The sequence below is a fragment of the Apaloderma vittatum genome, unplaced genomic scaffold, assembly GCF_000703405.1.
Source record: "Apaloderma vittatum isolate BGI_N311 unplaced genomic scaffold, ASM70340v1 scaffold30733, whole genome shotgun sequence".
NCBI lineage: Eukaryota > Metazoa > Chordata > Aves > Trogoniformes > Trogonidae > Apaloderma > Apaloderma vittatum.
Genome location: NW_009710322.1, coordinates 21 through 16,551, shown reverse-complemented (window position 1 = coordinate 16,551; position 16,531 = coordinate 21). Strand labels below are relative to the sequence as shown.

Here is a 16,531-nt window from a genome sequence, read left to right as displayed (position 1 = left end):
CCACTCAGAGGAAAATGACTTCTCCGCTTCACCTCCTCCTGCTGCTTTGCCTTGGGGCTGCGTTACAGAGGGTGTGAAATCGTGGAAGGTGTTTTGGTGCGGTAGTTGCGGAGGCGACTCGTTCTGGGTGGCCCACTTAGAAGAATTTGGAAAATTAACCTTTCCAGGTTTTTCAGGTTACCTTTAAACTGCCGTGAATAGAGAGCAGGTCGCTGAAGAGGACCTCGACGAAGCTCCTTGGTGTTAGGAAAGGACGAGAAATCCCCAAACTTTTAGTAATGAATGATGATAAAGCAAATAAGTGTTGATGCTTCAGCGCTGAGGAGATGAGTAACGAGAGAATTGATAGAGTGAATGTTTTCCACCTTTTTTTGTGTCCTAATTTAGATTTATCTTTATTTCTGGCTGCTCTGATACACAACCACACAACATCTGTCTCCCAGATGTTTTAAAACCTTCTTTACCTTTCTGTGGTTCCTGCTGTAGCCGGTAAAGTGTCATCGATTGAACACCATGTTCTGGAAATCCACTGACAATATACAAATTTAACTACTACAAAGTCAGAGAGAACCTGTTGTCTCTGAAAAGATAGCATTGAGAGTATTTTAGATGCTTTCTCAGTAACATAAAAGGTTTTTCTTTTTCTGATTCTCCAGGTATTATATAGACCACATACACTGAAAGCCTAGCCATAAATCACATAGGTTTCTTATTAAACTCCTTTAATGCAATAAGTATCTGGAACAAATACAAAGTTCTTTTGTCATTTCTACATAGGTGGTACTCACGATTTGCAAATTTCTAAGTGGATTTCTGTTTGGGATTCAGTCAACAGACACACCAACCTGAAACTGATACCTCGCTGCAGTCACAGAACTGATGTCATTACCCGAACCGCAGTCTGGGGCAATTGCTCTGGTTTTCACTCAGGAAAACTCTTGTTTCACCTTTGCTGCCCTGCAGTACTGCTTAAGTAACAGTTGATCCTGGTCTGCAGGGAAGGTGATGATGTTGGTAAAGGGTTGGTCCTGGCAGCACTAATCCCACGATTTTTAACTTGTCACTCTGGCACCTCCGTCAGTTCGGGGAGAGGCTTTGCTTGCTGAGGATGGTGTCACAGGCAGTGATGGACATTCAACATTTGAGATGCCACACGAGTCTGTTCTCCTTTGTCCTCCGATAAGAAGTCCCTTATTTAGAAACCTCAAGCCACAGGACAGCCCTTATCTCCCAGATGAACCTACTAGGAGCCAGCTCTGAATTTAAAAGACTTCCAGAGTCTTCTCTATCTATGCAGACAGTACCAATCTAAATCAACTGCTTTTAAAAAAAATAATTTATGGTGTCTCTGTTGTTTAAATTAGTGGAAATGTGTATTTAACTTGGTGTTGTTAGACAAACGCAGATGTCGCTAGCAGAGAAGGACTCCTGAATTCCCGGGGATTTTATTTAACACAAAGTATTGTGGCACGTGAGAGCCGATTTGAGGAAGTAAGTGGCTGGTCTGCAATCTTTGCTTTCAGCAGAGCAGGCTGTAGTGAGATTACAGTGGTGGACAGCTTGTTAATGATTTAATGTGAGCTCTGTGCTTTGGAGCATGGCACCGCATACCATAGGGCAACTTGCAGTTTGTTTTTAGAAGCGTGGGTAAGTCATCTGCGTTGAACCCAAATGCATGAAACAGTCCCTGCCCTATTTTTTTCCCTCCCCTGGCCATGAGACGTCATTTCTAATGCTTGTAAGTCAGACCATCTGTGCACTTTTTAGTCAGGAAACACTAGTAACCAAATAATCCTATTAATGGAAAACAAATTTCAGACAAAGCCTTTTCAACCTTTAGAGCTTTTATGTGTTCTGTTGTGTTTTCCAAATGCAGTCTGTTCAGAAGATGCTGCCATTGCAGGGACCTCCTGACAGCGGGTTCTGCGGATTGGGCGGCAGTTTGCAAGGCAAGGCAGCAGGGAGGAGTAAAAATAGGAAATCTCGCTGTGTTTTTCCTCTGAGCCTCGGGGAATGGAAGTAATCGCTGCACAAATGTCAGGGCACAGCTGAATTTCAGCATCAGTGTCTGAGCACTCATCTCGGCCCACGCTAAATCTGAAGAAGGAGATCGCGTCACGGTTGTTGTTGTGCTTGATGAGCACAGGGAGGCAATGTGTCTCCATCAAACCAGGTGGCTGTCCCCACAACCGAGGCTGCAGGCGTCATGAAGAAGGCACAGCGCATTTCTCCCAAAAGCTGGTTTTCCCCTTATTTCAGTCCCAAGTTTAATCCAGTGTAGAAAACTTTCCACAGACAGTGCTTTGTTAAGCATTAGAAATGCGACTTCTTTTCTCTTTGGGGAATTTGCCGTTCTCTGCTCCATGGTCTGAAGCGTAGAGCTACAGCTGTGTTTACCCCTGCAGGGAATTACAGACCCTACTTACTTGGGGGAGAGTAAGCCGCAAAGAGCATGCTGAGACTGAATTTTGCCTGGGTTTCTGTCTTCCTTGCGGTCAGGTGGAAGGCCAAAGAGCTGTGTAACATTTCTCCCTGCCCCATGTCAGAACTGCAAGTAGCTCCTGTTGTGCCGTGGCTGGGGCTCACCTCCGAGCCCCAAGCGAAGCTGCTGCCGCACACCAAAGCAGAGGTTTGAACCGCTGATGCCCCATGTCTGCTCTGCTTTTTCTCGAGGCTCTTGTGGCACCTTGATGTTTTCAGTAGTTCCCCAGTGAACGGAATCTTCTGATCCAAACTGACTTTCTGATGTTCAAAAGCTGCTTTCCCTGTTATGCAGAAACTCTGAGCTATCTTTGCTCTGTGCCTTTTCTGCTCGAGAACGGCTGTTTCCTTTTACCTGCACAGGTGTTCGTCAGGTCTCAGCTCAGCAAGCTGAAGCCTGAGTGAGTGACTGCTCAAGAGTAGCATTTAGCGTTCATTTTTTAAGGGGCTGGCCATTGCTGGGGTGGGTTCCTGTCCCCCTTGATTCACCTTGGGCTGTTCAAGAGTAGCATGGAGCATTTGCTCCATTGCACAAAAAGGGTCACTTAGCAGTCAGGAAGACTTGTGCAATCCCTCTGGACAGAAAGCAAGAGGCACTTGGATAGTACCAGTGCCTCAGAGTCAAATAGTGAAGCTGAAATGACTGCCAGCCAGAACTAGAAGGAACCGTTATTGACCATCTCTTCCAGCTTGTGCTCGCGTGCAGAGCTCAGTTCAGTTTTGCTGTGGTGCTGGATCCTACCCAAGAGCTGTCCATCGCAAGTCCTGGATCTGCAGAGCCTTGCAAGAGGAGTATGTTAGATCTCCGCCCTTAAGCTCTGTCTCAGTAAAACAGGGATCTGTAGTGAGGCCCTATCTGTGGACTATGACTGTTCTGCATCACCTACAAATATTAACAGTACATCTCCAAAACATTGACTGCCAGGGAAAGGGATTTTCTAGCCGTAGGGAAGGGAGCAGTTTCTTATTGTTGGAACTGAGATTTTTCAGACTTCTGGCCAGCCTGCTCAGGGCAGCGGTGTTGTTTCCACCTCCGCACCGCCTGGTGCAGGTTCCTGTTCTTCTTCTGCCAGGCGTAGGCCTTGTTCACCACCACTTTGTCGCTCTGTACTTCACCGCTGACAATGAAGACCCCAGCGTGAGTGCCTCTCATGATGTTGTGGACACAGGTAGCATCTATGTCCAGCCACTGTTGGAGCCGGGCAGGGATTTCGGTTCTGAGGAGCGGGCCGTGCTTCAGAACCTCCACCCTGGAGGGGTCCAGGTCAAAGTCTGAGATGGTGGTGGTCATGTTCTTCCTCAGAATTCGGATTTTCACTGCTGCGGGAATTGGAAAAAAGAGCTGTTAGTTCTGTTTACTTCTCGTAGCTCTCACCTGCTTAAACACACAGCCCGCACAAGGCTTTCTTGCTGTTTCTGTAACATGACGCATCCATCCAGGCTCTTGTAACTGCAATGAACTTGTAAACGTTCTCATCTGAGGTTAGATTCCAGTACTGACCGCCATTCTCACTCTGCCTCCCGTGCGCAAGTGGCGAAGGCGTATCAGCACCGCTCGGAAGCAGGAGCACCAGCAAGTGGATGCATCCAAGCCCTGGTCTTGTACAAAATACTTGACTTCTCTCTGAGCTGGGATTTCAGGAGGTGACATGACTGCTGGCTGCCTGAATTTTTAAACTTTTTTTTTTTTTTAAATGAAGATCATGTGTCTGAATTCACAAAAGTGTCCCGAAAACTTCCTGCCACCTGACTGAGCAGAGCCAGTGCTGCCACCTGCTTGGGCCAGGAGAGAGAGAGTCACATTACTAGAACAAGGTTACTGAAGTTTGAAGTAGCTAATGTGGAGTTTGCTAAAGGTTTTTATGCACATTAATCGACATGTGGATCTCCAAGGGAAAACCTGGGTAGTGATTGTGTTTAGCAGCCGCAGACTGAAACCAAATCAAAGCCCACAGAAATAAAGCAGGGCTTCACCTTTGGTGCTGCATGGAGCTAGGTCCTCCTGCTACCTAACAGGTAAGTTAAAATCCCTGGGATCTGCTGTAAACGTTGCCGTTCCGCCAAGTCGTTTTGTTACGGCAAAGCCATTTTTCTGTCCATGACACTACTTGGCTCCTGGAGGGAACGGCAGCAACTGAGAGGAAGAGGAGGCTACTCACCAAAATCATTGGTGCAGAGATTCTCCAGGATCTCCCTGGCAGTGCTGGCCTCCTCAAGCTCGCAGTCCTTGCAGCTGGCTCGGGGCACTGCTGCAACAGAAATTTTGTATAACACCCTTGTCAAGCTTCACTGGAAAAAGCATAATGAAATTTTAAGATCTGCGAGTGGTGGCTTGCTGTTTCCAAGTGGTGCTTCCTCCTGAGCTACCCAGTCGCTGGACTGCCAGGGTGGGAAGTGTTAAACTCTCCTTTCTGTGGCTGGTCGTGCTTTGTTTGGGCTTGTGTGTGTTGCTGTACGTTAAAGCAGCAGCGAAAACGCTCGATGAAGATCTAGATCAGATGAAACACCTGGTATGGCCAGACTCCATCCAGCGCTGCTGGAATGAGGTGTCTGTTCTCCCCTTTGCTGCTCTTGAGTCTCCCGCAGTGTTCATCAGTATGTGGGTGTTTAATTTACTCTTTGAGTCTTAAATACTTTTTCCTTGTGTAACTCCTGTCTGCAGGGGCTCATGCCCCTCTGTGGTGTTTCCTAATGTTTCAAGAGACTTGCAAAACATTTCATTTTGCACTTTTTTAAACCCTGACCAGAGCTGAAAGATGAGAGCTGCAGCTCCCTAGCTCTGCTGGAAGCACATCTCGCCGCCTGGAGCCTGCACACCCCGAGCTCTCACGCTGTGCCTGGGCGTTACGCTTGTACAGCAATTCCTTTCCCCTGCCCCAAACGCTGCGTGGTCTGATGGCACCCAGGGAGCCAGTGAATGCAGTAGGAGGGGAACAAGCTGTAGTCAGTGTTACGCTAATTTTCTAGGCACAGCGGAGTTCCCAAAGACAACCAAACTAGAATTTATAATTTATTTATTTTTTAAATACATCTTAGAACCAGAAATTATGGGAATAGAAACAAGGTGTAGGCCCATCCATTTGAGCTTTCAGTGTTACGTATGGGAAAACATATGAGAAAAATCCCAAACACTTACTTCTCCTGCTTGAGGAATTTTCATCCGTGGAGACTGCTGCGATGCACAGTTCATGATCTGCGGGAAACTTGTTGCAGTTCAGGATTTCGGGCCAGGGGTAGCCGTAACAAGCCATGACAGGCGCGCAGCTTCTCTTGACGGTCTCACACAGGCTGCGGCAGGGGTAGATGAGCCTGGGGAGGGGATGGGGATTGCAGCACGGCCGGACTGCTGGCAGCAGGCTGAGGGGCGAGCCCTGGTACCGCGCTGCTGCTGTGCGGGGCTGTACTGCACGCTGGAGTGGTAGCAGAGCTATTTTGGGGTCTTTGATGTCTTGTGAACATTTGTGCCCAGGAAACAAGCAACACATTTATGAGGGAAGGAGGGATGAAGCTGTTCGACAGAGGCGCTGCCAGATGCCCTTCCCTCTGCAGGGGTCTTCTCTAGTTGTGCGAAGGCTGTTTGCCTTTACAGGCGCCTAATCAGATACCCAATTTCCTTATCAGCTCTGTACTTTGATGGCTGCACCTCGAAACTGAGGATTTTTCTCTGCTGCTGGCACTGTCGGGCTGGGAAACCCCCCCTAGGTGTTTGGGGCAGGAACCAGAGGGCTGCAGGGGAGGTGGGAGGTGAAGCCGTGGGTGCCGGCTGCAGTGTGTGAGGGGGGTGGTCAGGGACGATGGCAGCGGTGCCTGGGGTGGGGGAGCAGGGAAATCCAGAGGGGGAAAAAACATAATGTTTCTGCTCCTGCAAGATGAAATGCTCATGCTTCACTTGCAGGGGGAAGGTTCCCGCTGAGTAATCCGCTTGCCGAGGGGGTCAGCGTGATTTCTTGGGGGCTGCGCTGATCGTGTTGCACGCGCTTTCTCTTGGGAAGCAAACACAGTTGCAATCTTGGGGAGTGTTCCTTGCTACGGCAGAAATAACTTGCAAAAACGTCTTACCTGTCCAAGCAGATCGGTGCAAAGAGGGAGCAGAGGAAAATCCGAGCGTCTGGGTGACACTCCCTGGCCAGCAAGGGCAGCCAGCTGGAAGACTGCTGGATGACTTCTGGCATGGTCTCGTGCTCCAGCAGGTTGGGAATCCTCATCTCGGAGTAGCCGATATCGTAGCACAAGGCCATGCGGTGCGGAATGGGCGTGCAGCTGGAGGATCGCCTCAGGTAGCTCGCCTGGGCTCCTGGAGAGCCCCAGAGCAGCAGGCGCACCAGGAGCCCCGGCAGCCATGGGCCACCCCACCTCGAGGAGTGCCTGCAGTGCGCCATGACCATGCTCGGAGCGAGCTGGGAGCGGGCGGCACACCCTGGACTGAGCTGCTTCCGACTGTGGGACGCCTTTTATAGCCTATGAGCCACCTCTCCGTCAATCCATCCTCATTAAGTGCGGCCCTTTCAGGGCCCTCATGGGGAAGACAATGCTCCAATTTTTGTTTGCCAGCGGCCCCGATTGTTTGGATTTTAGCAGGGGTTGGCTTAGATCAGCAGGTGTGGAAATGAGGGCAGTTGGGGAGGGATGAATGACTTGGCCCATGTGTCTTGGGGCTCTTTCAGCCAAGATTGAATCTCTGTTTGACACCAGCGCTCCAGCCCATCCCCTTTCTCTTGCTCCAGGATTAGTCATTATTTCATAAACCCCAATGTTTTCCTCTCTTTTGTTTTTTGTAAAAGCAATCAAGTGTTGCTCAAAGTCAATTAGGAGGCATTTGTTTAGCTGGATCTATTGTTGAGCAGGCAGGGAGATAGGATGGTCTCACAGCCAGAAGTTAACCATTTCGGAGAGCTGAGGGCAGAGAGGAACCAATTAGCAGCTGTGGAGCCAGGTTGTTTGCAGATGGGATTGGCAGTGCTTGGCTGGAAAGCCCCTCACCTTGCAACCTGCACGATGGAGTGCACTTTCCGCTTAACAGAATTTTTACTTCGTTACGAAATCCCGTTACTACCGCTGAAGAGCAGGATTGTCCTTCCTCCAGCACGTAATTAAGATTCCAGAAGCTGTCATAATTGTAGCCCAGTTTGAGGAACTGGAAATACTGGGGGCGTTGCTTGCCAGCACACGCGAATCATTCGGACCTGGTGCTGTGCCATGGAGTTCAAACCAGTCAGTGGAAGCTCCGGCTCTGAAGCGTCCTCTGGCACAAGGACCCTGCGCTGCCTGTGGCGGAAATTGTTTCCTCGGAGGATGTTACAGATACAGCCAGCTGCATTGTGTTTCTAGGGCTTCCCAGGAACATCTCATTTTCTACAGGGCTAGTTCTGGTCTGTACTTAGCAAGAAGCCAACTGCTTATTGACAGTTTAAGTTGATAGGGTTGATTTAAGGTCATGCAAGTAATTAACTTTTTTTTTTCCCCTCCCTCTTTGAGGATTGCTGCTGTAGTGGAGATGTAATGCATCCTTGGCACATACCTGAAGGAGTTCCAGGGAGCTGCAATTTGGAGAGCAGGACCTTGAGACCAGGAGCACTTAAACCTGTCCTGCTTTGTTGGGGTTTTTTTCCTCTTAAAATGTCTCAGCACCTGGAGATCCCAGTAGCAGTGGCAGACATGAACCAGAAGGATCCTCTCAACCTTCTAGACCACAGTGTAGCTGCGCTGTGGAACAGGACCTCACCAGTGCTTTGCACCAAGCAGCTAGAAATCTCTTCACCTCAGTCATCAGTGGGTTTCTCTGCATTTAAATTTGCTTGGGAACCTGGTATTACATGGTTGCTGCTGGTGTCGTGCTGCAAAGGAAAGCTGGTGATGCCAGGATGCTGCTTGGGTATGGAATGTGGCATCTGCCATGTGCAGCATCTTCTCCTTTAACATTACCTTTGAAGACCATTTTTAGAGGGGGATCAAGGGAATGAATGGGAGGTCTGGAAGTTTCTGAATTTGCTGAGTTTCGTAGTAGAGCACTGTGCCAGGTTCCCCTGGAAGACGTTTGGCTTTGTGCAAGGTGCTGCCCTGCCCACGTGAGAGCAGGGAAGCCTGAAACCCTGGTCATCACCTCTGCCCACCTTAAAGATCTTTGGTCCCCCTTCCTGTAGAGCAGCAGTTCCCAGACTGCAATCCACATGTCACCCTTTGAAGTGATAATTCACAGTGATATGCACGAGTTTGTTCGCTCCTTTGTCCATTGTGCTGTCTGTGAGAGAGTTTAAGGGCTTGACCCCTGGATCCAAACATTTAGGAACTGCTGCTGTAAAAATACCTGCCTCCAGCAGCTCAGGTGTGTGGTGTATGCTTTCTGAGAGCTCTTTGAGCAGAAGGGTGAATGTGTTTGAATGTCCCAAACTCAGGCAGTTTCTAAATTTCCCACACACCTCTTTTTTATTTTTTGTTTCCCTTCTGGCTGGCCTGCCATCAGTATGGGCCCCCCCGTAACAGTTTCTCAGTCTCTGTTGCTGCTCACGCTTTTGCTGCAGAAATTCCTGACTTCCTGACAGAGGAGGAGTGTAAGCTCATCGTCCATCTGGCACAGCTGAAGGGGCTGCAGAAGAGCCAGATCCTCCCAACGGATGACTATGAGGAAGCCATGGAAATGATAGAAATCAGCCAGATGGACATTTTCAATCTGCTGGACCACAATCAGGATGGGCAGCTGCAGCTCAAAGAGGTAGAGTGCACTACCGATGGGGGAAGGTTTGCTGTGGGACCCTCTCAGATGGTCCCTTGATCACTCCTGTGCTTGGGTAGGGCCAGACCCCACTATATACTGATTGGTATTTGCTTAATTTTATGTCGCAAGACTTGTGCTGCCCTTCAGCATGGAAATTTCTGGTGAAGTGTGCAGCAGTTTTCGTGCTGTTGGGAGGTAGCAACGGTCCTTGGCAGGAGATGTGTGTTTTTCAGTACACTGAGTAAAATGTTCCTTGTGCTATGGGTCTCCTCTCACTGGGTGTCCTGGAGAGGTGAGTTTGTAGCGTGGGCACTGCTCTGTGCAGCCTGTGGGGAATTGACTGTGCTAAGCCCACCCCTGTTAATAAGCCTGGAGGGGAATGATGAGCACCTTGTCTACAGCTCTTCAGCACCCTTGCCCTGTGTGGCAGGGCAGGTGCTGGCAGCTCAAGGATGTCCCTCCCCAAGTTCCCCAAGTATGAGGGTGCATACTGGAGTATGGGGAGCTGCACCAGTGACAACCCAGGGCAAGGCTGGAGGTCAGAGCCTGCTGAGGGCTCTCCAGCATACAGCATCGCTCTGTCCATGTGGAAGGGAAATGTTTTGTTCCAAGCTCTTACCTTGGACAAGTAAAAGCATTCACTTCTATCATCATTAGCTTTACTTGGCCTTCGAGAGAAAGAGCTGAGCCTCCTCAACCTCAGGACTGGTTAACCAAGTCTCAGCAGTCATTTGCTATGACCTAAACTGGAAATAGCAGTACTCATCAGCCACACGCTGTGCGTGGCTGCCAGGTGATTCTCACTGCAGTCTTGGTTCTGCAGAGATGTGCTGATGCTGGGCTGGTCACTGTGCTGCAGAGGAGAGCCCGCTGGGCCTCAAGCAGGGAGTCTGTAGGGTTTCAGCAGTGCAAGAAAACAGTGCCTGGTGTTGATCCATTTATGAATTTCAGGTGTTGACGCACACCCGGCTTGGGAACGGCAGGTGGATGACCCCTGAAAACATCCGAGAGATGTACACTGCAGTCAAGGCTGATCCTGATGGGAATGGTAAGGGCAGCTCCATGGGAGTCTCTTCACCCTACACTGGACACTTCGCACACCCATGTGGGACAGAGCCGTAACCCTGCCCAGGCCTGTTTCTCTGGCCATGTTCTGCAAAGGAAGATAACGTTGCTTTAGAAACCTTTGCAGAAAAATAAAATCAGTGTAAACATCTCATTGCAGCCCTCCCACCCCTTCGTCACCAGGATAGCAGCAGGCTAGTTCCACTACCTGGGCTTGGATCTTGCAGGACCAGGAAACAGCTCTGCACTCCCTCTCCCCTGTCAGACCTGCCTTGGTTCACGCCCCGCCTTAATGGGACCTTCAGGGTGATCAGATCCCAGGGTCTGAGAGACCAGTTTGGCTCTGACTATGCAGCTCTTATTACCTGGGCTGCAGGTGTTAAGGTGCACCCTCCATTCCCTCCCTGTTTTCAGGGAGACTTCTGCAGCGGGCTGTGTCACTGGCAGGGGAGTGCAGAATAAGTGGAGGTGAGGGTGGTCCTCTTGGTTAGCCTTTGTTGCTGACCCTGTCTCTGCTGCTGCAAACTCTGTATTCCATGAGGCCACTTCTGCCCCTCCTGCCCCCAGTCTCCCAAGGGCTCCCACTGCTCCAAACATGCACTCTCACCTCTGCTGCTCTAATTAGAATGGCCTCAATTAAGCAACTCTCCATTTCCTAATCAAATTAAGTGAACGCACGGGCTCTGCATGCTGTCCTGGCATTGAGAGCTGCCCAGGAGGAGCTGCTTTGGAGTTGTAGCAGTACCCGTGTGAATGCTTAAGTATCCTGAGGGCACCCCATGCCCTGTTCCTCCGGGCCGGTGGCATTCTTGGCAGGGGTAGGAGCATATGACTGAGTCCTCAGTGGCTTTTCCACTGTTCCGGTCATTAACAAATGAAAGGTCCTGTTAAAGTGCTTTTGGCAGAACCTTGCTTCCAGAGAGCAGCTTCCCTCCGTTGTTGGATTGGTACATGACACCGAGAGACCAGGTCACAACCTGGATGTGGCACTGTGTCGTCAAAGACCACATGGAGCAAGGGGAAGTGGGGACTGGGAGACACTAGAAGTAATAATGGATAATTTAATCATGACCGCTGGCACCTGAGGCGCTGTCCCAGGCTGACCGGGCAGCGGAGCTGGCACTGCGGCCGCACTGCATTTGCTGCCTGAGCGAGCTCTGCTCACAGCCCACAGCGAGGCTGGCTGCTGGGCAGCACGTTGCAGCACTCCGCACGCCCTGCTCCCAGGGACCTGATCCCCAGTGCAGGGCTTCCCTTCTCCAGAAAGGGGAGACAAATTCAGTCAAGTGTGAAAAAGAAATACCTGGTTTAGCAGAAATTACTTTTATCTCTCACTTTTCTGTTATTTCTACTTACGCAAGATCTTACTCGGTTGTATTTCTTGCTCATGTTTTGCAATTACACAAATACAGAAGAACATACCACTTGTTTTGGGTTTGGCTTTTGTAAATTATCGTGCAAAGTCTTACAGAAAATGCCTGTCTGAGGTGTCCCACTCTGCCCTTAAACGTGCGTATTTAAATATCTGAGTAACAAGCCCCAGGGTGTCAGGTAGCACAGGCTTTTTAGCTGTGGCATTACCTGCATTAGAGCTCGGTGGCTATTTCTCGCTTTTGATTGATCAGATTTTGTGTTTTAGGAGCTTTTGAAAGTTCAAAATGGTGTTTTGCTTGTTCCAGTTCCAACTCTGCACATCAGCTAATGGTTCACTTTCGCGTGTTTCTCTATGTCCTCTGTACAGGCGAGAGCATTATTGGGGTCTGTAATCCCTCATGTATGGGGTACAGCCCGAGGTGGGCACAGCAGTGGACCCTGAAACTGGTTTGTTTGAGAAAAACATTTCTGCAGTGCCCTCAGTTGGAGGTTTCTGAGTATGGGATGTCAAGACCTATTACCTGCACCAGCACCAGCTAGCTTTTCCTTTCTTCTCACAGGTGTGCTGAGCTTGGAGGAGTTCAAACGATTGAATATCCGTGATTTTCACAAGTACATGGGAAGCCAGAAAGTGAAGATGAGCGACTTGGTGCGCAACAGCCAGCACACCTGGCTGTACCAGGGCGAGGGGGCTCATCAGGTCATGAGAGCCATACGGCAAAGGTAAGGGCCAGGCAGCTGAGGGGTCATTGGGTTAGTGCAGGCACGAGGATCACCTGTGCTGGGAAGCGCAGTGACAAATTTACTAATATTCACACTTCCTAATTGCGCCAAAGTCTTTGGAATATAAAGAGCAATGAGCACAGACACGAAGTGGGGAGAGGAGGTTTTCATTAGAACAAGAATTTTTATTGTCCCATGGAAAAGGGAAAAAGAAAAATCAAACCTTTCAGCGTCTCCATTCACTTTTGGGAACAGCCCTATAAAACCAAGAAGACTTGGCATTATATGAAATAATTCATTCTAATTAGTAAACGAGCTTACTGGGAGAAACTGCCCATTTCCAATGCTGTCTGGGTGCCAGTAGTTACTGTCATTTGCTTTAGTTACTCATGCATTTCACTGAAATCTTAGCTGTTTAGAGCTGACTTTTTAACAAGCATGACTTCACCTCAAGTAAGCCAACTTAGTTTAATCCTCTGAGCACACGTATCGCAAGGCAGCTCATGGCAGATGGGAGAACCTTTTACCCTTCCCTTCATTTCAGATTTGGTACTGGGAAGCATTGAAACCTAGCACACAGGCCAAATCGTTTAGCCGTGGTGAGTTTCAGATAATTGGCTGGAGATTCTCTTGTTCTTATGCTGGTCCTTGCCCAGAACATGGGTGGGTAAAATCTGTCCTGAGGCTTGAAAATGGCTGTTGGCCACTCCTTTTCTTCAGTGCATTCCAGTGGGAGAATGGGGTCACATATTGCCTTGATTAGAGCAGACTGTGGCTGCCACCTTCTCCGTGCCAGCTAGCCAGCGCACACAGGCATCAGCACGCTACTTTTACGCTCTTCAGTTGGCCGCTGTTACAAGGACATGAAGACAGCGCTGAGGGAGGCTCTTGGTCCTCCCTGGGACCATGTGGTGCCTGGAGGGGCTTTGCCATCCTGACTGGCTGCCACTTTCCCCTTGCACCCACCCTGAGGGCTTCATCGATCCAGATTCTCAGAGCTCTGAGTGTTCTTTGGCAGGTCTCGAGACGTACCTGCTTGCCTTGGGGATGCTCTCAGATGTAGCAGCGGAAAAAACCCAGAGCAGGAGGGCTCCGGTCTCCTTGATCACACCCAGTGCCCCTCTGCCCTGGGGGGAGGCTGCTGAAGGGGCAACAGGGAAAGGTGAGTTAGGTGACAAGAATATTCCTAGAGCTAGTCTCTCGTTCCCTCTCAGCAGGGGCCCTGTGCTGTGCTAACTGTCCCTGAGGTCTGTAGGTGGTGTGCAGGAGTCCAGAGAAGCGATGAATGACACGTGAAGGCTCCAGGGACACACACAGAAAGGACCTTGCTGAGCAAGCAAAGTCTTCCTGAAAGCAGTCCTGCTGGAGATGCACCTTTGGTTTTGGATTTTCTTACTGGCCTTGACAAGGACTTTCTGAGCTGATGCTGATGGTCCTACAGATCTGTAAGGACCTAGTTTTCTCTTGGCATGCTTGCTGCAGCCCGTCTGTCTCTCTGGTCTGTTGGGGCAGGGGGTTATCTTTCCCTGGATTTATTCGCTGCTTGGGAGTACTGGCCGACAGGAGTGAGGGTGTTCCCCTCACCTACTCTGCTCTTCTCTTTCCCAGAGTAATACGCCTGACTCGCTTGCCCCCTGAGATTGTGGAGCACAGCGAGCCCCTCCAGGTTGTGCGGTACGACCAAGGAGGGCACTACCATGCCCACATGGACAGTGGCCCCGTCTTCCCTGAGACTGCCTGCAGCCACACGAAGCTGGTCGCCAACGAAAGTGCTCCCTTTGAGACCTCCTGCCGGTAAGGTCTGCCTTGGCACAACCCAGAATGCATTACAGGAATGGTGTGGAGGGCAGTTTCGCCTCGCTTTGTGTGGGATTCAGTGCTCAGGTTATGGGCTCCCAAAGCAGCTCTGGAGATGGCCAGCATGAAGGGTTTTGGAGGGGGAGGTGGGTGAATCCTCTGGGTCCACGCAAGGAGAGCAGCATAGTTCTGTAGAGCTGCTGGGCCATCCCCACCAGAGGCCAGAAACATACCCTCACTGTTGCAGATGGGAGTTTTCTTTGTTGTCCTTCTCTCAGCCTGGGAGAAAAACTGATGATGTAAATCAGTTATCTTATGATATCTTGGAGGAACTGCTGTGTGAGTGGTGGAGGAGCAGGGTGCAGACAGCCCTTGTGCATCTCCTCCTGTTCCAGTGGTGTCCCCTGACAGCCACTCTGTCTTGCAGGTATGTGACAGTGCTGTTCTACCTGAACAATGTGACTGGGGGAGGTGAAACAGTCTTTCCTATAGCTGATAACAGGACATACGAAGAGATGGTAAATGAATGTCGCCTACATGTTACTCCTGGGGAATTGGAGTCCCTCTCTGAATGTCTTTTATTCACTGTGGCTGTGGAAGGGGTCCAGTCTGTAAAGCTGGCAGACGTTAGCCTTTGTAGCTAGAGCACGGGAAAGCTGTGCCCCACTTACAGTCTTTCTCCTCTGAGGCCAAGGGAGGAGGCGCAGGGCTTTGACAGCTGCATCTCTCCCCACTCAGAGGTGTGAAGGGTGGTCTGTGGGACTTGCTGCCATAACACGGGTCCTCCTTGTTTCTGTCTGGGTGAGATTCCTCAGACTAAGTCTTGGCAGGTATGTTGTGCTCCTGTCAGGCAACGTGTTAAGGAATGGGCAGCTGCTCAGGAGCAGGTTATGGACCTCCAGGGGACTGAAACTGGCTGCTCTGGGTGTGTTGTGAAAGTTCTGTCGTGCCCAGGATCAGCCTTGAGCTGTCCCTATGAGGCGTTCAGGCACAGGGCAGGATGATGGCTGACAGCAGAGGCAGCCCAGTGCGTGCGCTTCCCTCCAGCCCTGTTTGCGACACCTCCTCTGTGGTTTCTTGCCAGTCTTTGATCCAGAACGACGTTGACCTGCGAGATACTCGGAAAAACTGCGACAAGGGCAATTTGCGTGTGAAACCACAGCAAGGCACTGCTGTCTTCTGGTACAACTACCTGTCAGATGGAGAAGGTACAGGCTTGTTTCAAGACTTGGTTCTTGGGAGGGGTAGGACTGCAGGAGGTGACAGCCATCATCTTGCGGCAGCCGGGAGCTCAGAAGGGAGCTGAAGGGTGGTAGCTGCCTGCTAGTGGGAACTGTAGGGTCTACTTGTCACCAGCTGGGTAGGAGCTTCCTGGCTCTGAAAGGCCTTTGTTTACAGGCAGTAGGTCAGTAGCTCCTCATGTCTTTGGGGGACGGGAATAGCTAGCAAACAAAGACCTTGGCTGTCCTAGCTATTGCCAGCTGCCTCCTATCCTGCTGTGCGAGCTGAAACTCCTGCTGGAACTTGGTCTGCAATTCAAAAAGTTTCACTGATGTGGTGTTGCCCAAAGGGGTGGGGAGGGGAGGTAGACAAAGGCACAGCCATCAGCTCTGCAGCACAGGGAGGCATGGTCCGGCCATGCTTGAGGCCCACTCCTGCTTTGTAGCTCAGCCGCAGCCTGATGATATGTGTCCTTGGAGCTGTTTTTCTCATAAAGTGCGGTTTCCCTGACAGCCAGGCTGGGGGATTGACATGAATCTTCCAGGCTGCTGGTGAATATGACTCCAGAGTGCTTCAATCGCAGATTCTGAGCAGTGGTGGGAGGAAGGAGTGTAGCATTCCAAGTCCCCTGGGAGCGGCCCATGTTTCCATCTCTAGAAAATCCACAGAGGAGGTCCAGCATTTGGGCTGTTGGATGATAATATCAGGACCATCACTCTCCTGTGAGAAGAGCCCTGTTGTGTTTTTATGAGCAAATTGTTCCTAAATGGGAGGCAGTTGCTGATGCAAGTCTGCCACAGAAAAAACATGGGACATCTGTAAAGAGAAGGTCATTTAGTGCTGCTGAAATGCAGTCTTTAATGCGACCACGAGCCTCTGACTTCCTTGGGCCTTCTAGCAGCAGCACCCATCTCTTCTGTGCCAGCCACCCTTTTTGGGAAGAATTGAGAAAAACAGCAGCTGTGGCACAGAATGTGAGAGGCCCATGGAGACATGGTGGCAATGAGCATTTTGCACTCAGGGGAGCCAGCCCTGGTGAACCCCTCATAGGTGCTAGGGTAGGGTGACACTAAGATGCAGGTGTGCCCAGAGAAGCCAGCTCCTGTAAGATGCAACTGAAATCCAAGCAGATGCTGGTGTCAGTGTTCACCCCCTGTG

The 16,531-nt window shown here is 50.3% G+C and overlaps 2 protein-coding genes across 2 annotated transcripts; one reads left to right on the top strand and one right to left on the bottom strand.

The window, feature by feature from the left end:
• Nucleotides 1-3,445: 3,445 nt before the first annotated feature.
• LOC104267842 (secreted frizzled-related protein 5-like) lies at nucleotides 3,446-6,818 on the bottom strand. The gene is made up of 4 exons (XM_009867270.1): nucleotides 6,541-6,818; nucleotides 5,618-5,790; nucleotides 4,641-4,727; nucleotides 3,446-3,801 (listed from the first exon to the last, which is right to left on the bottom strand). The coding sequence occupies exons 1-4, from the start codon at nucleotides 6,717-6,719 to the stop codon at nucleotides 3,446-3,448; spliced, it is 795 nt and encodes a 264-aa protein (XP_009865572.1). The 5' UTR covers nucleotides 6,720-6,818.
• A 658-nt stretch (nucleotides 6,819-7,476) lies between these two features.
• Nucleotides 7,477-15,360, top strand: P4HTM (prolyl 4-hydroxylase, transmembrane (endoplasmic reticulum); the record flags this gene model as incomplete). Its single annotated transcript, XM_009867269.1, has 7 exons — nucleotides 7,477-7,567; nucleotides 9,000-9,190; nucleotides 10,145-10,241; nucleotides 12,193-12,355; nucleotides 13,964-14,149; nucleotides 14,580-14,670; nucleotides 15,237-15,360. Coding segments are annotated over exons 1-7 (943 nt in total), but the record flags the coding sequence as incomplete, so codon positions are not given.
• Between the last annotated feature and the right edge of the window lie 1,171 nt (nucleotides 15,361-16,531).

What these genes read in the sequence shown, in the direction of transcription:
- LOC104267842 (XM_009867270.1), bottom strand. Translation starts at nt 6,719, where the DNA reads ATGGCCTTGTGCTACGATATCGGCTACTCCGAGATGAGGATTCCCAAC. An exon ending in GCACCGATCTGCTTGGACAG is followed by an intron (nt 5,791 to 6,540) that starts GTAAGACGTTTT and finishes TCCCCTCCCCAG; the next exon opens with GCTCATCTACCCCTGCCGCA. An exon ending in AAATTCCTCAAGCAGGAGAA is followed by an intron (nt 4,728 to 5,617) that starts GTAAGTGTTTGG and finishes CTGTTGCAGCAG; the next exon opens with TGCCCCGAGCCAGCTGCAAG.